The sequence below is a fragment of the Sphaerodactylus townsendi genome, linkage group LG08 (genome assembly GCF_021028975.2).
Source record: "Sphaerodactylus townsendi isolate TG3544 linkage group LG08, MPM_Stown_v2.3, whole genome shotgun sequence".
In the NCBI taxonomy this organism is placed as follows: domain Eukaryota; kingdom Metazoa; phylum Chordata; class Lepidosauria; order Squamata; family Sphaerodactylidae; genus Sphaerodactylus; species Sphaerodactylus townsendi.
In genome coordinates, this window is record NC_059432.1 from 51295857 (window position 1) to 51322283 (window position 26427).

The 26427-nt window shown below is 38.6% G+C and overlaps 1 protein-coding gene across 2 annotated transcripts in view; it reads left to right on the forward strand.

The window, feature by feature from the left end:
- Positions 1–26161, forward strand: part of RAB11FIP2 (RAB11 family interacting protein 2) — a 50839-nt gene extending 24678 nt beyond the window's left edge. The window contains exons 4-5 of one of the 2 annotated variants that reach the window (XM_048506002.1): positions 12433–12478; positions 20586–26161. In XM_048506002.1, the coding sequence (XP_048361959.1) occupies positions 12433–12478; positions 20586–20813 (274 nt within the window). In that variant the 3' untranslated portion in view covers positions 20814–26161. The remainder of the gene's footprint in view (positions 1–12432; positions 12479–20585) is intronic. The other variant, XM_048506004.1, reaches the window with a different exon arrangement.
- The last annotated feature ends 266 nt before the right edge of the window (positions 26162–26427 follow it).

Sequence of the window (26427 nt, forward strand, 5' to 3'; positions counted from 1 at the left end):
TTCATTTCTGCTTTTGCGATCGGCCAGCAGAAGGGGACGCAAATGTTAAACAGTCAAACGTGTAACTTTGAATCGTTAATAGTTTACACAGGTAACGATTAACTGTTTGCACAGTTAAACATTAAACTTTTACACGCTGGGGTTTTTTTTTATCACGCCCCTACAATGTACGTTTCCGCAGTGGGAAAAGGTCCTGCCCCATCAAGTCATGCCAGCCAATCAGGGGAGCCCGGAGAAGCGAGCTCGCCTGGTAGTGGGGATTGCTAAAGTTTTGCAACCGGGTGTGTCTGCTGTGTGCTCGCTGCGGTGGGGAGGGAGAAACTCTGATGAAGAGGACATGATTTCACAACGAACAGGTTTGGATCTGCGTGCAAATTTCAAGTGGGGATTTGACCTAAGTTGCAATGAAAAGGTATCCTCTCTAGCCATCTAAGCTGTTAGAAGAAAGAAAATTAACATGAACAGCTGTTAATTCCTCCTGGTGGCAACTCTTCACTTCTCCTTTTGCATTCTATCCAAAGGGAGAAGAACATTTTATCATAAGAGTGTACCTTCTGATGATCAGATTTCTGCAGGATCTTAATGATTCCTTCAGAATTTATTTCAAAGTTTATTTTTAAAAGTTGTGAGCATTTGCTGCCAAGGGTCTTTGTAGTATGCAATATGTTTGACTCAGTACTGTTCAATGTGTTTGAGTTCGTATTCTGCTAAGCTCTGTATCTGCTGGAAACAAGAAGTGTTTGTCTTTTACATACCTTTGTTGCCATCTTCCATCCCAGTTCTAGCAAAGACAGTTCAGTAATAAATTCCCTGCTACTAGACTCTGGATTCTTTCTTAGAATTTCACTTAATTAAAAAAAAACTTTTGTTCAGAAATACTAAATACTAAATGGAAAGTTGTTATAGACTCATTCAGGTTTTGTTTCAGCGAGTATGTTTTGTTATTGCTCTGTTAGAAAAGACTATGATGCAAATATCAAAAGAAGTTATTTTTTAGCATGTTAAGAGAAATTTCAGTGTGTTGTACAATGAAAAATACAAATTAAACCTGTTTGGTTCTATCCTGTAATCTATTGACAGCTTATCCTGTATTGACAGTTTATCCTGTAATCTATTGACAGCAGCAGTGGCGTAGGAGGTTAAGAGCTCGTGTATCTAATCTGGAGGAACCGGGTTTGATTCTCCGCTCTGCCGCCTGAGCTGTGGAGGCTTATCTGGGAAATTCAGATTAGCCTGTACACTCCCACACACGCCAGCTGGGTGACCTTGGGCTAGTCACAGCTTCTCGGAGCTCTCTCAGCCCCACCTACCTCACAGGGTGTTTGTTGTGAGGGAGCAAGGGCAAGGATATTGCAAGCCCCTTTGAATCTCCTACAGGAGAGAAAGGGGGGATGTAAATCTAAACTCTTCTTCTTCTCTTCTCATGTTTTGAAATGTTCTATTGCTACTTCAAACATTTTGAAAATCACGTCTCAAAAAATTTTTTAAATGTCTGGAGTAATCTCCATCTGTTTTGTTTATCTTTCTGCTTTCTTGGTCTCTGCCAGTCTCAGTGTAACATTATTTGTCTCATCTGTGAATTTCCATGCTTCTGCACGCTGATGAGATTTAATGTTCAAGCTTGGCTGCTTTAAGGTGTCAGATATTAACTTGGCATACCTGTTGTTGATCATGCAAGTATTTGTTAAGTTTCAAACAGCCTAAATGCTTGCACTGTTTTCTATTTTGGGGTTTAACATTCCATCTTCAATGCTGGCAAAGTATGGTTTCCCCATTTTTCACAAACTGCTTTCCAGTTCAATTGATTTGCAAGGTTAGGGAAACATAACCATTAATTTCTTGTTCTTGAATGTTCTTTATACAGGCATATATTCATCATTAAACATTACTTTGGGTACTTTTAAAGAGTTATTTCCCTAATCTCGTATCTGTACAAATGTAAAGTAAGAATTTTGGTACATGCTTAGCATTGACTGGTGTATGTTTGCTCTCTCGTATTCTAAAAGAGGTCTGTGTGGAGCTGGAGTTTCATTAAAATAAATGAAATTTTGCTCTCTTGTTTGCTCTCTCGTATTCTAAAAGGGTGGCAGTATGTTACCTTCATAAGGGTTATAGAATCCTTATGATTGAACTATTTATTTATTTAGTTATTTAGTTATCTATCTATCTATCTATTTATTTATTTGGTTATTTATTAGTTTTATATACCACTCTCCCCCGAAGGGCTCTGGGCGGTGCACAACATATAAATCGAAGTAGAGCACAGTTTAAAACATAACAAATACAACTATAATAACATATATATGGCTCTAAAGGATTAAATAGTTAAAACCTCTATTAAAACACAGCGTTACAGTATATAATGCCTCGTGTCCAGCAGCTAAAACCCTCCCGAGAGGGGAGTAGTAAGTCCTTCAGATGTTATGAGGACCATCAGAGAGGGGAGATCCCCAAAAGGGGGGGGGGTGCGCTGCATCAGCGGCCGTTCTCTCCAAAAGCCCAGTGGAACAACTCAGCAGCAGTGGCGTAGGAGGTTAAGAGCTCGTGTATCTAATCTGGAGGAACCGGGTTTGATTCCCAGCTCTGCCACCTGAGCTGTGGAGGCTTATCTGGAAAATTCAGATTAGCCTGTGTACTCCCACACACGCCAGCTGGGTGACCTTGGGCTAGTCACAGCTTCTCAGAGCTCTCTCAGCCCCACCTACCTCACAGGGTGTTTGTTGTGAGGGGGGAAGGGCAAGGAGATTGTCAGCCCCTTTGAGTCTCCTACAGGAGAGAAAGGGGGGATATAAATCCAAACTCTTCTTACAGCCCCTGTGGAACTCACCAAGATCCCGCAGGGCCTGGACAGCTGGAGGGAGAGAGTTCCACCAGGCAGGGGCCAGGGCTGTAAAGGCCCTGGCCCGAGTGGAGGCCAGCCGCATTATTGAGGAGCCAGGGATCACCAGCAGGTTGGCCTCCGTCGAGTGCAGAAGCCGAACCGGGACATGTGGGGCAAGTCAGTTCCGAAGGATTTATAATTTTATAATTTAAACTATGGGCCACATTTATTGAAGCACTGAAAAGTTGGGTTTGTGAAGACGTGCGGTTACAGTTTTCCTGACCTGGCTAGCTGAGGTTAGCGCAGTCTCATAAGATCTTGTATGCTAAGTAGAGTTGGCCTTGATTAGTATTTATATGTGATACCACCAGCCAGGTCCAGGGTTGTGACGCAGAAGCAGGCAACGACAAACTACCTGTGAACATCTCTTGTCTTGAAAGCCCATGGGATTGCCCTTAAGTCAGCTGTGACTTTCAGAGGTGGTTGGCAGTTGCCTGCATCTATGTCACGGCCCAGGATGTCCTTGGTTGTCTCCCATCCAAATAATAACCTTTGCTGACCCAGCTTAGTTTCGAAGAGTCAACAAAGACCAGGCTAGCTCAGGGATCTGCAACCTGCAGCTCTCCAGATGTTCATGGACTACAAATCCCATCAGCCCCTGCCAGCATGGCCAATTGGCCATATATTTACTTAGCTATGTACTAATTGCAAATTCCTCTGCATTATAAGTCAAAATCTAGCTAGGCACACTTCCAAGAGAAGTAACAGGAAAGACAGTTGAATGAACTATCCTTTGTAAAGGAGTCATTCACTGATTCCGAGAGGACAGCTTAGTATCCAGTGTATTCTGATTTTTACATTTTAGGCTGAGTTTGCCCATTATGATTGCAGCTTTGTGGTATACAAGCATATGAAGTGGAATGAGAATGCAACTGTCCTTCAATAAATACTATTTACATTAGAGTGTTGTGGAATCTATGTTGGTTACAGAATACTGACATGAACAGTTTATCCCAGTATTTTAACAACATACACCAACCATTTAGATTCTTCTAATGGAATTATACATTTTTGTACATGTTACATAATGTTCCTGGCATTGAATGGTTTTGGAAGTTTTTCAGGCCTTCAGAATTCATCTTAAAGAAATGTTGAATGTTATATAATTTGAAATATCATGAATTGTCCTGTTTCGAAAAGGCTGTGATAGTGAATCCTCTTTTAAGTTTTTAAATTTTTACAAAATTTATTGTATGTATTGTGCTGTTGTAAACATGTATGATGATTTCTTAAAAGTACAGCTTGTTGATTCAGCAGAGCCTATTCTGAGTAAACATACATAGGATGGGTCTTATAGTTGTCATATAGTTCAAAAAGATTGCTATTTTTGTAAAGCAACTATAATGAATTGGTTTGTAAGCTGGCATGAAATTGATTGTAGTTTTGAGATTCCAAATACAAAGGTATTTGTATTTGAATGTAGAGTAGACTTTATTTACAGTCAATGACCAAGTATGTTACAAATCTCCAATTTAGAAAAAAATATTTACAACAAAACAAGAATGCAGATCTCTCTCCTGTATTCCAGCATTATCCATCTTTGTATTTGAATGAGTGACTTTAAGATGAATTACATCCATCTTTGAATCGCAGATACTGAAATGGGATGGCTAACACAATCCAAGCTGTAGTTTTTTAAAAAAATATCCTGGCAGTGAAATCTTTTGATCTTCATCTTTAACATTGTATAATTAAAACTTCTGACTTTATTAAAGGAACCTTTTGCTGCATAAATGTTAAAGCAAATTGAACTGTGCAAGCATATCTGTATTTTTGAGATTAAGTGGGACATTTAAATACTCAGTAACTCTTGCATTTCTACAGTTAATAGCAATATGAAGAGGGTGGTAATTATACCAAAGGAATGTGACTGAAGTGTCAAAACATACCTTAAGGCTTTTATATTTAGAGTTGTCCCTGTGAATGTTTCCACAGCCATCCTGAGAGATGTAACACAGATGATGTTCCTTTTCTGCTAGCTTTTTAGAAGGTAAGTATTAGGATCCATGATGCTTAAGAACTAGGAAGTGTCACCCCAGGTCATCTTTGTGGTTACAGTATAGGTCTTATACATGGATTCCATGGCTAGAGAATATTTCCAAGAAAGTGGTATCCCATCCCTTTCCTCAAGAAAATATTTTTGGATTATTTGCACATACCTTGCGCTGTAAATTTCTTGATAAGAGACATAATGCTTCTAAACCCATACATTATCAGAAGAAAGTATGCAGATTGCTGTTACAATTGAAAACAGAGAAAGAAACTGTAAAGAAGGTTATGTTAAAATGGGCCAAAGACTATTTAACAATGGAGGAATGGGAAGGCTTATGGAAGTGAAATAATAGTTGCACTTGTTCTGTAAAATTAAAAGAAAATTTTCTGAAACTCTTCCATAGATGGTATTTAACCCCTATAAGATTGTCCAAGATAAATGCGGAAACTAGTTCAATATGTTGGAAATGTAAAAAAGGAAATTGGCACATCTTTGGTGGGATTGTGAGTTAGTTAAAAATTCTGGAGAAAAGTGATCAGTAGAATTGAAAAAATTTTTAAAGTACAAATGGAAATGAAACCTGAAATAATCCTTGGCATAACGACAGATAATATAATTTTTAAAAATGATAATATTTTTCTATATTTGATTACTCCGGTGAGACTGGAGATAGTGAAGCTTTGGAAATCTGAGAAAACACCTTCAATGAAAGATTGGGAGAAGAAGATCTTTGCTATAATGGAAGCAGATGAACTAACCTGGAAATTGAGAGAAGGCAGACACCTCCAAAAGAAATGGGAAAATTTACAAAAGTTAGTTGAGCTTAATTAGATAGTGCTACTTGAAGATTACTTAACAAATGTAAAGGGAAAAATAAAAATACTAGATTGAGGTTATTGTGTTAGAATGCTAGTAATGTGTAGGATTAGAAAATAGTATAAATATGTTATATAAAAACTAGGTAGTTTCTCACAGCTGAAGTTGGTTTGGGCTTTTTTTCTTTCTTTCCTTTCTCTTTTTGTGTTTCTTTTTTTCCCCTCACTTTTTCTTTTTCCTTAAAGGTAATTATAATGTATTTGTGAATGGAAATAATATGGAATAATTGTTGATGTAAATTCTAAATAATTTTATTCAAATAAAAAATAAAACATTTTAAAAAAGAAATTTACAAACAGACTTAGAAAAGAACTACTCATCATTCTTAAGTCTTTCTATTGTGGGGGTGGGTGGGTGGGAGCTTGGTTGCCAATGCCTGTGGCTGTGTCGTACGTTTCAACCTTTCTAGTGGTTCTTGTTCTGTTTTCCAATCCCAGTGCAAGTCCCTTGGCCCAGTTTAGGCTTCTCACTCTCAACAGGAACTTTAGAAGAAGGAATATTAGTAATCCCACTGAATGAACTCCTCCTCCAGATTTGTCATCTTTTTATGTGATATGGTTACTTTTGGATCCCACATCTGCACCCCGAGTGCCTCTTTTTCTTTTCTGGCTGTGAATCCCTCCAGTAAAAGCAGTTCTTGATAGTGTCTCCTGTATTAGCGTTTGATGTCATTCTGATGGTGATGGATAAGGAGTTGCTTCATTTCAGAAGATGGAATCATCTTTATCCATTTCTCTGGTACTAGCTCTTTCACCTTGCCTCCTATGTGTCATCACAAACCTATGCCACTGCAGCCCAAACTGTGAGTTTCAGGATATGAAACAAATTGGAGCTATGATCCTTCAGACAGTTATCAGCTTTGTTCTGCAGAGCTGTCTACCCTTGGTGCTCCATTTATAATGAAACACTGGAGGATTGTGAACCCTGTAATTCCAACTGGGATCAATTATCCTATTCACATTCTCATTTTGGATCTGCTTATTGTTGCTTATTCTCATTTCAGATATCCATGACTTTAATTAACCATGATATCCTTGTTATGTTCGCCTTTCACTGAAATTGCTTTGATCTCAGTCATCGACTATAGTGGCAATAGCTTCTTCTTACCCCTCTCCCAATGCCATGACCAGTGTGAGTAGTGACTGGTGTGGGGCCTATGGCTGTGGCAACCCTAAGGGGCAGAGAGGAGGATGGATGGTCTTTCAAGTGTTAGCTCTCTTGTGATCCCACTTGACTTACCTGTGGTAGTTGTCTGGGTTAATAGTACTAGTTGCAGCCATAGAGTTGTGATTCCTAGTGAGTGCTTTGGAGGTACAGTATTGTATGGGGTCTGAGAGTACTAGCTACATTATCCATTTGCCCTTCCTTCCTGTTCTTGCTTATTGGTTCAGTGTATGTACTTTCACCAGAATAACTCATCACTAGTATATCTTCTACTGTTCCCCATGCTGTGGGTTTGAGAGCATGGCGATGTCACCACATACTGCATGCCTACATGTGTCACCAGAATTCCTTACCTGGATCAGTGTAGCATTTGGCAAACCCTGGCAGGAGAGGGTGGAATTAGTGTTGTTCATGTTGTGTGTGTGTGTATACACACATAGTGGAAGTGTGGAAGTTTTGTTGTTGTTAATTTAAAAACTTTTGTCATTAGGTGCAGCACAAAGCTGGCCCAGGAAATAGTTCTATTGAGCTTTGGGATTGGGATGTGTGAAAGGTTGTCCATTTCTCTATTCTTTTCTCCTGCTGCTGCAGTAAGTCTAACAAGCCAGGGCTGTTCCAGATTTGTAGCAGCACAACACTGTTATGCTGCATGATTGCTTCTATCTGCTATGTTCATTCAATTTGCACGGGTCATGTGGGTACCAATCCTGCCCTTTTTTCTACAACTGGTATATCTCTGCTGTAGGATTTCACCATTAGTTGATTGATGTAGTAATAAACCAGTTAAAGTTTACAGCTCTACACTATATATTTTACTATTTTAGTATTTGCAGGTTAATTTAGTCATGAACAACTCGTGAGATCCCTGTATTGTATGTTTTCATGCAATACAAGCTGTTTATACCTCACAGAATTGGCCCAGAGTAATCTGGAACTATTTCAAAATCCAACTTCATAGAATACTGGAAATTTGGCTGGGAGCTCCTTGGTATTTGTTTTCTTTTTGAACAGCAGCCACAGAGGCCCTGCATGGATCAGGGTCACAGCCATTGGGTAGGGTAATAGGGGTTAGCCTTTCTTCCCCAGCCTGAAACCACACCATGGAGCTACATTGTGGAAAGATATGGGCAAGATATAGAGGTACATATGGTACATATGCTTCAGGGGGAAAATAGGAGCTCTGTGGAAAGATTTCAAATTAGTGAAATGGCACAGATAAAGGGTTTACTTTCACTCTTCGCTGACCCAAAAATGAGCCTCTGTACTGCTTTTATTTTTAAAAAACCCTTTTGAGAAATCTTAATATACAACTCCTAGCATCTTTCTCTAGTGTGACTCTCAAAAGCCCCTTTATTTTATTGCTTAAAAATCATTCTCATGAGTCTAAAATCTGCATAGCTGCATTCATATAATTCATTGTAAAATTTGGCCCATGAGGAATAATCTGGTAGCTTTCACAGAATGATGATAATCTTGTGTTTCATTTTTAATAACAAAAATCTCTTTCTAACGTTTGTAGCTGGAATAAATCTTGAAAATATGGCTGTGTCTTTAAAAGGCAGAGGAAGTCAAAATGAAATATTCTCACCCATCTGAGAACTGAAATCTACTTAGCGTAGATTGTTCCCCCCCCTCCCCATGGTCCTAAGTTCTTTACCACAAAAATGTTTTCTTAAAAAAATGCTTAAATCCACTTCACTTTTATTGCCATTAAATGCACTGTAGTATATGAAATAATTGACTGCACAAAAATATTGCCAGTGTTGTAAAGTAGACAGTACAAAAAGTTTGGAATTCGTTGCAAATTTAACACCATCAGACTTGAGCTCAGTAGGGATTGGGTGTGCCTGTACTCTGTTTCTCATAAAGATGTTAGTAGATTTCATATTCCTCTGCCACAGAACAAAGCATGCTGGACCTTTTTTGTTGTAGAATGCTCCACCTGGGTCCTAAAGCCTACTTAGTCATGCTCCCCCCATCCGTTTGAAAGTAAAAATGCATTTTGGCATAAATGTTGTTTGTATGTTCAGTAATATACAAAATAATGTTCAATAATGCACAAAATAATGGCTTTGACAAACACGGAGTAAAAATGAATCTTAACACTCATATTAATTCAGGACTATATTCGAATGCGGAAGCATACAATTTTATCACCTGCTGCACTTCAACTGACTGAACAAACATATTTATGTGAAACAGAGTACAGTTCAGTGCAGAAAACAAGTATCCCTCTGTAGGCTGTAATGCTCACCATTCCCATATTTTCTTGCATTGCTTTGGGCCTCACTTTGCTTTAAACAAAGTATTTCTTTGCTACTTTTTCTTTCTGTACTAGGGTATATATGCCTTTCTGGTGGGGCTACAACTATATTCATCTGATGTAGGAAGCTCAGACCCATGAAAACCTATGCCACGATATATGTTATTTCTTTCTGGATTAGATTAAAGGGCATTTATGAATCATAAGTACTTCCACTGGAATGAGTGGTTTTTCTGAAAATTGTTGACTGGCTGCTACTGCTGAATACTATGACCTGAAAATCTTCTAAGCACCAACATATTTACTATATAAATATACTCTTGCCTTCCCACTGCCATATGTTTTGTAATGTGGAAATATTTTATGTACATTTAGTACTGGAAAAATTTAATTACGGTATATTACGCAGGCTTTATTTTTGAATAGAAAATAGCTCATGGTCTTAAGTTTTTTATCTGTTGTATGAACATCTAGAACTGTAGTGGCGAACCTATGGCACTCCAGATGTCCATGGACTACAATTCCCATCAGCCCCTGCTTGCATGGCCAATTGGGCATGCTGGCAGGTGCTGATGGGAATTGTAGTCCATGAACATCTAGAGTGCCATAGGTTCACCACCACTGACCTAGAAGATATCTGATAGTTCTTTGTGGTCTCTATATTTGTTAATATTGCTTAATTGATGTTTAAAGTAGTTAACAACACAGTTAACCAGCTTATTCAAGCTTCACCCCTCAACCCTACTTGGAAAGCTCACATTTTCTTCGGATATAAAAACTGCCAGGGCAAATATAAATACACTGTTAGAGTTCCTTTATTCTAAAAGTGGGGAGGGGGAACAGTGCATTGCTGCAGTTATTGAGGCTTTTAATTCTAAGATTATTCCACAGATTTTATTTGTGGCAGGCATTTTGATTAATGGGGTCACTGAGTCCATTGACTGCCCACTTCTTCAAATTTTATAACAGCTAACAAGTGTCCCAAGGTGTGTGGCAGGGAGTGTGTTTTGATTAGACTTTGTGCAGCACCTGATGGTGTCCAGAGCCTGGTTAGGAGCCTTCAGTGTAAGACTGAAGACACTCTTTTCAATATTGAATACCTGGAGGGTGGGGTGGGGGGCTTTTACATTTACTGAAGAAAGATTCCTTTAAAAGTGTGTGCTTAGGGCAGTGATGGCGAACCTATGGCACAGGTGCCAGAGGTGGCACTCAGAGCCCTCTCTGTGGGCATGCGCACACAGAGTTCCTCATGTGGGGGGCAGAAAATCACCCCCCCACACACACACACACATCTAGGCTGGCCTGGGCCACTGAGCACGACATGCGCACACCACAGTGGGCAGGGAGGACTCGGCTGGCGGGCCTGGTGCCTGTGCTCCGGGTGGCTGCTGCCCGAAGGGGGTGGGGTGCAGAGGAAGCAGAGATGCTAGAGAGGCACAGAGTGGTGCACACGGGACTGGCTGGAGGCTAGAGCAGGCTGGCCCCTGCTCAAGTGGGTGGGGCAGAAGAAGAGGGAGCCAACCGGTTTTTTCTAAACTAAAACCTCAGCATTCAGGTTAAATTGCCTGGTTGGCTCTTTGCAATAAATAAATGGGGTTTGGGTTGCAATTTGGGCACTCGGTCTCAAAAAGGTTCACCATCACTGGCTTAGGGATATTCACTATTCTGAAGCTGTAAGGATAGCTAGGCCCCAGAGATGTTTGGCTGGTAACGACATGGCCAGGGCCTTTATGGCTCTGTCCCTGGCCTGGTGAAACACTCTCCCTGCTGACATCTAGACCCTGCGGAGTTTATCCCAATTCCGCCTGTAAAAACAGAGTTGCTCTGCTGGGCCTTCTCTGCCATGCTGGCTGGGTATCCCTTTTCCTAAAATAATTTCTGGCCTCGTCTGGAAACGGCGTGCATCTGTCTTTAAGCCCCCAGGTAGTTTTTTCTTGCCATCTTTTGTAATCTATTTTTAAAGTTTAAATGTATATATATTTGTATTATTTATTATATTGTATTTTTTATATGCTTTAATATGTACACCGCCCTGAGTCCTACGGGAGATTGGCAGAATATAAATGTAATAAATCAATCAACAGGAAAAGGGTAATTGAATTTGACCACACAAACCAACAGGCCCATCAAGATGTGTATGCTGATTTTTTTACATTGGAGAGTTTTCACAATTTGACATCACCACCACCAACCCCCCTACCCCACCCCGGAAATATCTTCTTAAAGCTCCTCGGTACATTTGGAATAGGTATGCTTTTAGGTTAGGTAGACTAATGGTGCCATCCAAAGGGAGGGCAAATCTGCTAGTGGGAGTGGTGCATGGCCACATTGGCAGATTCCGGGGCACTTGCCTCAGCAGAGAGGCTATTTTGCTGGCCACTGCAGCCACTGCAACACTCCCCAGCACTGGGACATGGTGCTGAATGCAGCACCTGTATCCCAGGGCCCCTGGTGCCACCATGGTCATAGCAGGAATGGGGCAGGTACATGGCTATTTCAGCCTTTGTCAGTGTTATGCCAACCAGCCTGGGCCTCAGAGCTGTGCCACCAAAAAGAGGCCTCAGACTTATGCCAATGGTTGCTTCTCAGTGGCAGGGAGGCTTTTTTTACTGTTCTAACCTCCATACACAATCAATAAGCCTTCATGGGAGCAACAAGGTGTCGCCGCATTGGCGCCATGGCCCGCTGCTGAGTTTGGATGGGGCTGCCCATTTGCTGCCAACTGCAGAACTTAGAGGGTGCTTCACCAAAACTTCTGACTGCTACTTTTGCTCTGCATGTGGAATAATAGAAACCATAGACTACCTCATTTTTGCGATTGATAAATGCCACTCAGAGACCTCTGGATTGTACCTATTCTGAGTAAATATCAGAGTACCTATTGCATATTGCTTCAGCTCTTCTTTGGTGGAAGACACCAGTCCTGAAATAATGCAGTGTGTTGCCAAATTGGGCTTTCTTTCAGCTCTTTCAGAGATGGGTTTTCATTTGCTCCGCTGTATTTTAATGTCTACTGCTTTGTATTTTATCTTGTATCTGTATTGACTTTGCTCACACCTTTGATCAGAGGAGCATAATAATTCAAAAAAGATATTGCCTAATGGTAATCTTCCCTCTAAAGAAATATGCTTTTCGGATTTATGAACCTCACAGTTGATCTTTACATCCAATATTGTGAAACAGATCATAGCTTTATATATAAATATTATATACAGATAAATATTATATAATATGTCTTTTTGGTTACTTCCTTAGTCTTAATGTGAATCCTTCAAAAACTGAAGACCTCAGGAATGCCACAGTAAGTTGACAGAAATGCCAGTTCATTTTGTGTGATGTCTTTAAAAACATTGTAAATTTGACCAGTCTAGTAAAGAGGTAAGGTAGTGTCTCCTGTGCACATGCATTAGAATGCTTTTGCTAGTTCTGACCATCCAGCCCATTGGTTTGTGCCTGACACTGGCTGGCCAATTTCTCCTGGAGTAACCCACAAGCAGAGCATAAGGTTTTTTTTTCCCACCTGGTGATCAGTGAGAGAGTGCAGCTAAATATATGGGATCTCCTTAGCTATAAAGGTGTGTTAACAGCTCTTAGCAATCTTCCATGACTGTGCATAAGAATGTTTTCTGGTCTTTACATTAAAGTTCATCAGCATATCTTTTGTTAGTGAGTTTCATACTTTAATTATGCAATAAATGAAGGAATAGTTGTTGTTTTTTTTCAGTTTCTGAAACTGCTGCCTGATAAGGTTGTTCTGTTATGTGAGAGAAAAATAACATTCTCAATCCAATTATTTCCACATCATTCTTAATTTTCATGATTTTATAACCCATTCGTTCTCTACCCTAGTTGTCTTTTTTTCTAAATTAAAAGCCTCAACGTCTTTAGCATTTACTTTTGGAGATGGTGCTCCACTTCTTTGTCATGTTAGTTGTTCTTTTTCCAGTTTTATTGAGCCTCAAGTCTCAACCCACTATTGCTCCACTATAGATTTGTATCAGATTATTCATTTTATCATCTACCTCAATAATTGTCTATTAAATTAGTTTAATAGAATATATATATACTAAGCAATAGAGTTATTGAAAAAGAAGAAACGTAACAAGACTTTCTCAAATCTTAATCCTATAAATCTTCAGAATCTTTTTTAGGAGAGGTAAACAAAAATGCAAATAGTAAGTTGATGAGTAAACATAGCAGAGTTGGTAGTAGAAATGAATGAACTCTCCTGAACAATGAAAAGGTTCTCAGAGGCTTGAACTGATTCTTTGGAATATTCATTTGACCATGAAAAGTCGAAAGATTAGCCAGTATGGTGAGAATTTGAGATTCAAAATCTCTTTCATTCAGTTAGAAACATGGTGGTATTAGATCCACCTCTCTAAGCAGCGTAGGTTTAAACAGTGAATTTGGCACTTGGTTGTTTGAAAAATACTGCAGCTTCTGGACACATAAATAGTCTGTAGTCCCCTGTACACTTAGAAGTAAATTGCATCAGATTTTGTATGGGGAAGTTATCAGTAAACTCAAAAGATGAGAATGCATATCTCATTCTTTTTTAAAAAAAATCTTTATTAGTTTATTAATATAAACAAATTCAAACATTTCATGACCTTTATACACAATTTCAATCAGAAGAAAAAAGAAAAGAAGATCCATTTCTTCAACTAAATTTCCTGCTAAAACATGAATTGTGTACAATCAACTTCTTCACGTCCAAGTTGTGACTTAAAATTTTTATTAACATCACTCTGTAAACCAACTTTTACACTATTTACTTAATAAATCTGTGTCATTTTCAAATTACAAAACTTCTTCTTTCTATCAGTGTTGCATTTGCTGACAGGTATTGAAATCCATCTCTATTATTAAGGTAGCTTAATAGCAGATCCCAATCTTCTGGAATTTTTCCCCAGTTCTTATATTTTACTAATGTCAAGAGTTTCTCCATTGCAGCATATTCTGTCAATTTACTCAGCCAATGTTTTGTGTTCTTCAGAAGGGATTTCTGAAGATTTCTAGTTATTTGCTGAATTGATATATCAATTTTTCATTCCCTTTACAAATTCTTAAATCAAGTTTATTTAACAGAAACATCTCTGGTCTGAACTTAAAATGATATCCCAATGTCTTTTTCATCACTTTATAAACCTCAAACCAAAATCTTTTAATCTTCTTATATCCCCATCGCATATGTTTAAATGACCCTTTTTCTTCCTTACATTTCCAACACATATCTGATATCTTTATATACATTTTAGCTAGTCTAGCTAGATATGAATACCATAGGAAGAATATCTTATAAAAAAATTTCTTTCAAATTAATACAACACACAAGGTTTGTCTCCAAATTTTATCCTACTGCTCCAATTTAATTTCAGTCCTCAAACCTTGTGTGCATCTTATCAAGTTTTCCTTAATCCTTTCTGCCTTTCTCTCTTGCTAGCATGAGTTTATACATTTTTAAACTAAAAATTTGTCCTCTGTACATAAAGCTTTTCTCAGTTCAGAATTGTGGGTAGAGGCCCGTTTCATACGGGCAAAATATGGCGTAGTCCTTAGCCATGGAAAAAGAAGCGTCAGAAGGCGAGGCGTTCTTGGCGCAGCGCTGGCGGAGAATCGCTTGAGTCGCGCCGTCGCTTGGCAACGCTAAACCGGCGCGAAGGCGGTGTATTCCGCGGCAAAGCCACTCGCTTTCCACCATGGCTATCGGCGCTCGTCGCGAACAGCAGCCGCGGAGCTGTCGTCCAAAATGGCGTCGGGCTATACTGCGGACCGCCTTGAGTCGCCAAACGCCTTGTCGCGAAGGCAGCCCGGCTTCACTGGCGGCTTCGTCGCTTGAACCGTCTACGCATTTCTATGGGGCTCTTGAACAAGGGCGCCCGCAGCCTCCGCCTGTACAATGTGCAATGAGCGGCTTTTTTTTGGGATGCGTCGCAATTTGCGATGTCATCGCGTCGCTGCTTTTGGCCGTGCGGAAACGGCCCGACTCAAATCCAACCTTCTCACCTTGTTCAAACTGTTTTTTCAACTGATGATATGGAAACCAATGGCATTGATCTCCATTTGCCACTATTTCATTTCTTTCCCTATGGAATCTGTTTTCCTATACTATACCCCATACCTCAAATAATATATGTTCTAACTTTCAATAGTACCTCTTCATGTGGGGGTATTGACCAAGATATTTTATAATCGTCATCCTCCTATATTTTCCCAAAACTTTACTTAGGCCCTTTCCGCACGGAGGCGGAAGGGCTTGGGTCGGTGTTTCTGATGCCGACCCGACGACACTGGGACAGTCTGCATGGATGGTCCCAGAAAGAACCGGGAAGAGGCGAGCTGGTAATAAGCCCGATCGACTTCCTGCTCTCCGGCCCTCCGGCGTGTCGCGGGGGCCTGAGGACCGCGCCTCCTGCCCTGCGCACCTGCTTCCGTTAATGTAAGCAGAGTAGGGAAGCGTGTCCCAAACTGGCGCAACGCCGGAGGGCCAGAGAGCAGGTGAGTGAAGGCAGGGAGTGTGGGGGGGGGGGGGAAGCGCAGAAAAGTGCACTTCCCAGCGCACTCTGAAAACGCCGGCTCGGCGCCAGGCGGGTGGCGCGGCCACAAAGCAGCTGTGCTCCCTATGCGAATGGCGTGTTTGCCATCCCCAGGCCGCCATATTCCACCCGTGTGGAAACGGCCTTATAGACCTTTGTATATTATGCTCATTAAATTCTTGCAGATGCATGTCCCATTCACTGTTATTTAAACAGGGTTACAATATACCAGGATGCAGAAAAAGTGAGAAATATTTTAAATTAATCTCTTGCCATGTAAAACATTTTTTAATCTGTCCATGTTTTTATAATGCAGAAAACTCATGTTTCAGTTAGATAAAAATGAATTCAACCAAGCAGTGACTTAATCTTCAAGTTTAAAATCAATATCAAAAGCTGCTGTAGCTTGGCAGTTTTGGATCACCTTCCATTGAATGTTAGTTATGACTACATGTGTAAGATTCAGCAGATACCATTACAATAAATGATGTGTGGTTATGTGTACCCAATCTTCTGCATATTTACTCAGAAAAAATTGCTGCTGAAGTCAATGTAGGTTACTCCTGGGTAGACTACATAGAATTGCACCCTTTGGGATATGTTTATTGATTACTGTGTATTAAAAAAATAAAACTCAGGCTTATCTTATGACTGTTTAGCAAAAGCTTAATGAAAATTTTACCTACTAATTATTTAGAAGAATTGATGATGATAACAAGCATTCCAATTCTGAAAAACAAACTACCCCATATCTTACTTTTAAGTTTATGAAATCCAGTTAGACAGTAGAAAGTATTATTTTATAGCTAATACAACTATTGTGTAAAAAAAGTGTTACAAAACTATTATTAAATAGTTCTAAATAATTTGTGGGATGTTTTTCAAATGAATTGTTATTTCTTTTCTTCCCTTCGATGCAGTGTTTGGTAATTAAGTTTGTGTGCCTTGTGCTCTGGTGGTGCCAACACCTGTCTGTGAATGAGCAGTGTTTAAACAAGAGCAGTAGCCAGTTAAAAGGGCAGTGAGAGTTCTTTAAAGCCTAATTAAGAGCTGAAAGGAAGATGAAGCAAGTAGGACAAGACATGTGAAAGTATCTTGGTTGATATTCCCAAAGCAAAGTTCCTCATTAGAACAACAAGCAGATGATCAAAGGATGCCAAGTTACCATTTTATCTCTCCAGTTCCCAGTAGTTGTGACTATCCATTGGTACCCAGATAATATTTGGTTATCAAGGCTTTCCCTGCCTATTCACCTATTTAAAATCTTTTTGTCCTTTCCTCCCGCCCCCTGAAATGTGGGTATTATAGAAATATGCTTAGTAAATGACAGAAAAAAGATTTGTTACAATTACATTTCCCATCATTCCTTTAACATATGTAAAAACTCATTCTTATGTTTTCTAAAGGCTGAACTCATGGTGTTTTCAGTAACTTCAGTATATTTGCATAAACACTTATCAGTTGTTCATTAAAATGTGCATATGGTCTGAGCGTAAGTGAACATCTTAAAGTTATATTTATGCAGGACCATCTGTGATTCAATATATAATAATATGTTGTGACTACTGTCAGCATTTCTTTTTTATAGGTGACAAATTTGACAGTTTATTGTATATTATGAAGGATTTTTTAAAAAAAGAATGTATGTGTTTGTGAGTGTTATACTTGTAGACAAACACATCAAGCAATAATGGCTATTTCTCCAGTTCATTGTTGGGAGAATATAATATTATCTGAATTTAATGTGAAATCCTCACAGACAGATACATCTGTGAAGTGTTTGCATACTAGTATGGGAATTTTGGAATTGTGATAATTGACGAAAACACTGAAACGATAAATTATATCTCATGAATTTAAACCATTTGAGTATACTTTTGCATTCATTTGTTTCAAGGAGCTCAAAACTGTAAACAGTTGACCAAGTGCTTATCTTGTAGCATTTATACTGGCTTGCTGGCTAGCCCTGTCTAATTAGCTTGATTTCAACTTTGCCACCTGCATGTTTTAATGATGTGAAAAGTGCCAAGTATAGATAGTGGATGTTCTGAAAGGGAGTGAAGGTGAATTCTTGCATATTTGAGGTGGGATGTTTCTTAAATCATCAGCATATGTCCTCCTTAATGATAGGCTTAATGATGGGCTTCAATTCTAAACATCAGGCTTCCCAAAGTTTAAAGTTTGATTTGCAGCCTGATGGTAACAGTTCAAATATTTTGTGCTGTATGTGTCTCAGGATTTGAACTGTTTGTGACTTTCCTACTGCAGGCTGAGTGAGTTTGTTTTCTAATGGGCTGGTTGAAGGTTGTTTTGTCAGTGCTATACCAGAGAACTAAGTCTTACACATAATTTTGTAGTTCAAGGCACCTTTTGTTCTACATTATTTAGAACTCTGGTTGGTTTCCATTCTGGGTTGTCACCCAATTGTTATTTGGCTGTAAACAGATTCCTAAATCTGTTACACTTGCCCATCACTGTACATTGACTCATTGGAAAGGACTGCTAAAAACACTTTTTAAAAATTAGACTAACTCAGAATTCTGTACATTTTGTATCTTATTTTGTAAACCAGTCAATCTGTAGAATCAGTGGCCTCTTCTTTCTAGATCAATGCAGTGTTAGAATTCTGCAGTATTTCTTACTTTGCCTAAAATATAGCTGTTACAACACATACTAAGCAGTCTTGAAAATGAGCATAAACAACCTTATCCACAGACTATTTAGTCCAATTGAAATCTGCTTAAATCCAAGTACTCTGATTTTTGTATCACAGCCATGGGAGGACTAGAATGGGTAATTAGACAAACAAGACTTAAGAAGCTACATAAATCCTTGGCTGCATTCCTAAAGGTTGAGTTGTCAAAGAAAAGGCAGTTCAAACAGTAGTTTTGGGATATTCCTCAGTTACACAATTCTATTTTCCACATTCCCATGGTAGACAAGACCTGACATAGATGAATCACCAAAAAAGGGGGTACCCTCTCTCATCACATTATTGGCTAGATATATAGGCACAAAACAAATAGAGTGGGGCTTTGGCTAATAATATTGTGCAAATTTACAAATTACATCATTTTTTGAAAGACATCAGTTCTGGACTGATGTCTTCTGTACTTGTGGTGTAATTGTAAAATCTACCAGATATTTGGATATTCACTGCCTGGCTCTGTTTGTCAAAAACTGAACTTTAATTTTACTTCTTTAAAAACCCGCCTTTTGTTTCTTTCTATCCACTTGTGTCAGTTGATTGCTTTAGAAGAGAAGGGGAAAGCATATTCACAAATATACATTCGTCACCTGTAGCATCAGGGACTTGATATGAAAATCTATTGGATCGATTTTCACATTGCCTGATAGTAAATTAAATATAATCTAATAGAAACAATTCATATATTCTGCTGCAAGTAACTGTGTGACCAATTGAACCTGCACATGTGAATTAGCCTCTAACATTTAAGATTTTTTTATATATAGAATGTGTTAGATGTTGACAAATGCTTAAAATAGAACATACATTCATTAAAAAGCATGAGTGCAGAAGAATTATCTCAGTGTTGGGAAGCACCCAAGAAATGTTTTTGAACCACATCTATTATCCATTTTAATCGTTTTGGATTTTTTTCAAATGTAGACTGGTTCCCTTGCAGCATCTTCTGCCAGGCAAGTGGGAAGTATTCCAGAGAAATGTTCACTTAATAACGCTGCACTGTGGGTCCCAGATGGAGGCCTGTTTCCCTTAGATCTCAATTACAATCTGCTCCTGCTTTTGCTACAGACCAACAGTGAGAGCTTGAAAAAGTTGGTGTACTGTAAATTCCTTCGTATTTATATTTTGCTGCAACTTCTCTTCCCTTTCTTACTGAAGTGATGCCAGGATTGATCAGCAAAATCATTCAAATGGTTCCAGTGCTCTTTCTGGGACCAAAATTGCTTTGTAAATAAGTAAATGCTCACACATCATAAAAGATCTTGTTTTTAGATTAAAATTGTTTTGGTTAAATTTGAGGGCGCTGGTATTCTTTTTTAACAGGGACATGGATCAAATCAGATGTTCCTGTTGAATGGCTAGCCGGTGGGAAGTAGATAATTGTTCTTATCAGTCTATTTCAGTTAAACCAGAGAGATATGGCAACTTCCAGTTAGTATTCTCATCAGTGCAATCCCCCAATTTGCAAAAAAAAAAAAGGGATTTTTCTGACAATTTCTCTGATGTTAATTGCCTTCCGTCATGCAACAGCATTTCTAGTGGTTCTCACATCACAATTCTAATATTAAAATCTGCCCTTACATCAGTCCACATACTGGGATAAGGAAGTGGACTGCAGTGAGAGAATATTATTTCAACATTTATTTTGTATAATGAGAAGTGTTCTGGGGATTCTGTTACGGTAGACTCCTTACTTATTCATGACATTTGTGACCCACTGATCATGGTCCTCAGGCATCATGAAACTGAGAGGAGCACAGGAGTAATGCATGATGATTGAACTTCAGTATTGTTTGAATATCCCTAGAAGTTACATTAGACGAGCTTTTAGCAGTTCTTAGGGTGTATTATAGTATGAGGTCAACAGTGAATTTTGAACATTGTAAAGATGCATGTTGTGTGTGTATATACAGAGATGTTTGATTTTTGGTGAGTCTTCTAGCCACCGATTATTAGAAGCTGATTATCTGTCTGAGGTCAGTACTGGAAGCACTGTTCTGTGTTCTTGTTTAAATATAGTTATAATGCATAACCTAATGTCTTATAAGATACTGGGACATTATAGAGAAGTTTCATTTTCATACCCTCTCATTTTGGTACCGTAATAATATTGGTACCAAAAACATTTCCAAAATGTTTATTTAAATTCTGCTGTTTTCTAGGATGGGAATCCTTTTGATGCTGCTGCAGGGTATCGTAATCTGACATATGAAGAGGTGTTACAAGAATTAGTGAAACACAAAGAGCAACTTAAGAAGAAGGACACCCATATTCGTGAACTTGAGGACTACATTGACAATCTTCTTGTACGAGTAATGGAAGAAACTCCCAGTATTCTCCGAGTGCCATATGAACCTTCTCGACGAGCTGGCAAATTTTCCAAAAGCTGAGTCTCTGCCACTACCCCATGGCATTTCTTTAGAGAGTAATGAAATGGACAGCTTATTGATACCCTACATTCCACTACCCCTCATTTCTTCCTGAAAGATAGGTTGTCTCCAAATATCAACAGGTTTTGTCCACACCTGCACATGAACTCATAACATTACAAAATAAAACTAAGTTCTATTTGCCATAAGATATTCCTTTTACATTAAATAGTTACATGAAGGTAGTTTTTACGTCATAGTTAACTTCATTACCACTGTACACATAGGATCCCATACACTTGAATATTTTCTGTGCACCTCAGTCAGTCTCTTTGATACAGCATGCTGTCAGCGTGGATGCGCACAAGCAGGTTGTAGTTTGCAATTCTAAACATGAAGAAAAATGTGATAATGTGAGGCTTTATTGTTAATATTTTATTTATTAATAGCCACCAAACCATGCTTAATAAAGAAGAAGCGTCATGCCATGTTTTTGCCACATGGATTGGTTCTAAAGTGGAATTCATTTGAAAAAATTAAACTGGGGATCTCTAAATTTTGTCTTTATGAATTTGGACTTTTCAAGTTATTAAAGTAACAGCAAGTTATTAGAGTTCCGTGGAATATAACAAACTAGATATGTTGCATACAGGTAAAGCATACCACCTATTTAAACATACAAGTATACATTAAGTAAATCAAAAGAAGTGATATATAAATACCTCGTGTGGTTAATGTTTGTGTGATTTAAGACAGATACAGCTCATTGACAATGTTTAAAGAATCTGTATGCCAGAATATGCAATTTTCCCTGGCTTTTGCCAAAGTGTGACAAGAAAATGCAAATGTTATACTTGTCTGCCTTTGCCAGTCTGGATGGTGATTGCTTTAAATAAGTGGTTTAAAAACAACTATATTCTACTTCAAATATCAAATATTGTCCTTTATTTGAACATAATGGATGTATTTAAATTAACACACCTCAGATAGGGTAATATTTGTATATAGTGTTGTGTCTGCCTCTCAAAGTATCTGAATGCATTTTTTAATGAAAAACACTGCTTTATACCAATCAAAAAAGTTATTGTATTGTAATCTGCATTATACAGGAGTGTTTGCTAAGATGAAGTTTTCAGAAGGAAGGAACAGTTGACTATTAAATAGTAGGATTCCTTTGTGCTAAGGTATGAAACATGGGAATCATACAGAAGGACCTTTCTGTGGGAGAGGGGGGACTCTGAAGAATAAAACTGACTTTCACCTTTTTAAAATAATAATAATAATTGCCCCTTGTTTAGGTAGTTCACAGATGCATGCTTAAACCCCTTGCAGCTGTACTCCCTTTCTGTAGGCCCACAAAACGCCGTTGCAGAGGCAACCCTACTGGAATGTCTGAAACCTCAACTCAAAGGAACAACAGTTTTTTTGCCAGGCAAGAGAGATGCAGTCAATGGAGCAGCAGCAAAAGAATCTCAGTATCTCAGGAGGTTTCTCTATTATCATCCTAGTAGCTCAAAGGAGGAGGATGGGTTTGGGTTTTCCCACTTGGGTATTGTCAGTAAGAAGGCAGTGGACACCTTTTGGCTATCAGCTTGCTTTGGCAGCACATATACTAAAATTGGAACAATACAGAGAAGCAAAAGCAGCGGCAGTAAAATGGAAGGGGCTAGGCTAGAACTTCACATACTTGAGAACAGTCCTCTAACTGCACACTCAGTTAGACATGCACAATACTGTGCCTCGTTTCTGTATTATGAAGTCTCCAACAGCCTTGATATTTCTGCGTGTCATATGTATCAGGACAAAAAGGGTGGCAGAGAAAAGGAATTTTGCAGCAAAAATGCACAGGCAGTGTATGCCCAAGGTCTTCAGGTTGCATCTTGCATGAGGAAAGTTATCAGAAAGCCCTGCAGGGAGTCCCAGCTCTAGTTGAGGTTCTGCACTACAGAAAGTAATCACTTAGGATACGTTTTTCATTCTGCTTGGCAGCTCCCTGCAACAATCTTTTTTTTTCAACAGGCCCCCATGCCCCACCCCCTTGTTGCAGATGGGGGGCGGGGGGCGGGCGGGCATTGCCACAATTTAATCTGTTTTATCCCAGCATCCTGGACTCCATTCTTTCCCACCTGTCCTCATGCCAGTTTCTGGGGTGTAGGTTTCTAAGATGCCAGCAGTAATGAGAAATAACTTGCCCTTACTGTTTTTTAAAAACAGTGCTCAGGGGGGCTGTGGCTGTGACTGGCTGCCTATTTAGTCAAAATCCTCACCCACGCAGGGCTAGGGGACCTCGTGGAAACAGTTGTTTTTTCCTCCAGCATGTGTACGGCTATTTTTAAAACTATACCATGGTTAACACTGGTGCAGGTTAAGGAGATTAGGATTGTCACTAAATCTTGGTCTGTCCTCAACATGTATGGCCAATGCTGCCTATGTCTAAGCTGGCACTGAATTTATATCAGCCTGTCTGATGTGGCTTAGTACGTACATATCTTCAGGATGCCCCTGTGTAGAACTTCATTCCCACCACAAGCTGTTCATAGGCAGGCTTACGATGGTTCTTTCTGTTAGTCTAATTCAAGTCTTCACATTTTTACTTTATTATATTATATGCAAGTGCCAAATGATACATTCTGATCTGTTGTCATTTTTTTGTGTAAAGTAGATGTGCATACCCAGTATTTATACCACACTGTATTTAAAAATATTAAACATCCAAAGCTTGGAGATGTTTTCATGTACGAAAGACTTCTGCTTGTGAGGTTGAAGGTCATTGATGATGAACTTGAACTTGCATTATGTGCAACTTCATCACATCTCTTCAATAAGTTACTCAAGTAAAATAGAGAAGAGCATAAGTCGAATAACTCTTCAGCTTATATTGTTAGAAATATTTATTTTCTATTGCTTTTAAAATTATACTCAGATCTTAATGTGAATGATCAAAGTACATAGTGAAATATATCAATTTTAACACAAAGAAGAATCAACAAGAATTTGATGATTGTGTGGTGTGTGTTTATAGATTGCATTAGCTGAAAAACTTGTTTACCTTCTAGTCATTACATCCTCTCTGACTTTTAAATTAGCATCTTCTTTCTAATACTTACTTGCAAGCATCTGGAAAACACAGATGTACCTTAGATAAGGTATTGTTTCTAAAATAGGCATAGTTCTTTTTTCACCATCAAATGTACAATCTGAATCTTAGTACAGCCATTTGATGATGCACTAAGTCTTCTACAAAGACTTGATGCATCATCAGACAGACGGTAGGCAGGCACACAACTGCCTTGTACAACGGTTCACTTTTTGGGAGCAGCAACCCAGCCCCAGCTGTGGTGGAGGCAGGAGTCTCTGTGTGTGACAGTAGGGTTGCTATGTCAGGTTCACTTCATCCACATATAAAGAAACCCATCAAGTACAACCTTGGTGGGATCACTCTCCAGTTTGAGAATGTTTTCAGACTCATTGGGTTTGTTAAGCCACATGCAATATTAATTGTAGAATAAAACGTTGCCTACTAGAACATTGTATATGTACCTTCAGTGTAAAATAGCTTCTGCAGAGTATTTTAGGAGTTGGAAAAATCCATCCTCTCAGGCCTCACATGTCACACATTCTTAACAGAGCTTTCTTGTTAACACAAAGGGCTTATCAGCAAACAGACATTTTGAAATGTTCTTTTTGAAGCAGCACCGCCTACCAGCAGAATCTTTAGTACTTTTGTAAAGAACATGGAGTCATGTTTAAGGTTGTAAATATCAAGTGAAAAGTTACTGCCATCAAAAAGAATGCTTAATATTTGTATTACTTTTGCTGTTGTGTTTTTATGCTGAGCTTGATTGCCAATTATCAATGAATGTAGAACTATTCATAGATGAAGCTTAGCTACATCTGATATCAGCTGTAAATCAAGGGCTAATTGTAATGTTTCAGCAATGACAGTGTCACCTTGTATTTGAAGGTTTTATGAATCCATCCACTTTCTCAATTAAGCATCAGTTCAGTCCCTCCCCATTCCAATCTCATAATCTTTGCTCAGTTAAAATATTTTAAAGCATTTTGTCTATATTGCCACACTAAAATATTATTTACAGCTATACCTTTTAAAGATGAATGTAGATTAAATTTTCCCAGAACTGGAAGTTTTTACAGCCCTGACTATAATAGTATATGAACGTGTATGTATTTTTAAATGTATGTAATGTATGCCCACTTCTGTGCTCTCAAAAGCAACTGATTACTGATTAAATAACTGCTAAATTAAAAGGGCTTCTAATCCTGCTAAAATTATTTTGTTCAGTTATTTAAGGAGCTTATTTCCAGAAGTTCAAAAAGTACTGTTAGTACAGTAGCATGGCTTACACTTCTGTATCCCCATTCTGTTTATCCAGATATATTCTAAATGTGATTATAGTTTACTGGCAGTATTAAATATGCAGCAGTATTGTCCAAAGGTTGAGGGTCCTCTTTTTTTCTACCAAGTAGTAGTCAAAACTACACATTCTGGTGATGTTCTGTGATTGACAATGCAATCTTAATCTTCAGTGGGCTTAGAAGGGTGTAACTGTTTAGGAAGCTATTGCTTTAAGATTACCAAGCACCCTTGAGAGGGTCTGAGTCTGCATGAAGGCTGTAGTGGTGGAGTAGATATGGGATTAACTCTTTTCCCCTGTATTATTTCTCTAATATTTAGAGATCAAACATCCAAGTTGCTATTTGCCTCTGTTGGGGAAAAGACAGGTATTAAAGAGAATAATCTCTGCCCCCCCCCCCTTTACTAGAGCTATAAGTATCTTGGGGTGCAGTCAGTTTCTATCAGAAAAACAATGTGTATGGAAAAAGGAGTTAAAACTCTTCCTATGTCACAACTGCAGTCCAAATCAAGTGCCATCCCAACAGCTGCAATCTGAGTATTCTGATTACAAATCTAATGTGTAATTGGGTCCTAACAATGCCTGTAGCATTGTTGGAACCTCATTTGATATTTTCAAATATGCTGTTTCAATCTTACACATGATGCAACTGTTCCATTGAGCATAGATGTTTTCCAGTTGGTATATTTGTTTTGGTACAACATAATGCTGTAGAATCATAAAGCAAGTCAACAAAAGATATGAGCATGTCTTGGCAAACAAGGTTTTGTTTTTGTGCAATGATTGATCAAGTGTGTATTTTTATGGCCATGGAAAGTCACATCTTATAGGTCTGCGTGGCATCTGTATGTGTAGAAAGTTGAAAAGCATGTCATGTCATTTGGGGTTGTGTTTGTAGTCCTTCTTACTTGGTCAAAACTGTGATCTTGATTTTAGAATTTCCCCAGTTGTTGTTGCATGTCAGACACCAATAAAATTCCATTGTGCACTGCAGTAATTTGTCTTATTGTTCTAACACATTCATCACAGTAGAATTCAGACCTGCACTCATTACTTATGATGACAGTCCTCTGAAAACTAAAAACTATGAGTTCACTATTCTATCTCTGATCTCCTAAGTGAATGGACTTTTGTATTTTTTTCAGTGTCAGCAGCAGCTTCAACCTCATAGCATAGTGTCACCTCTGTTTGAAATGTAATACAAGAAAACAAAATTTTAAATATTAACACAACAAATCCAAATAATATAGTTTCAATGA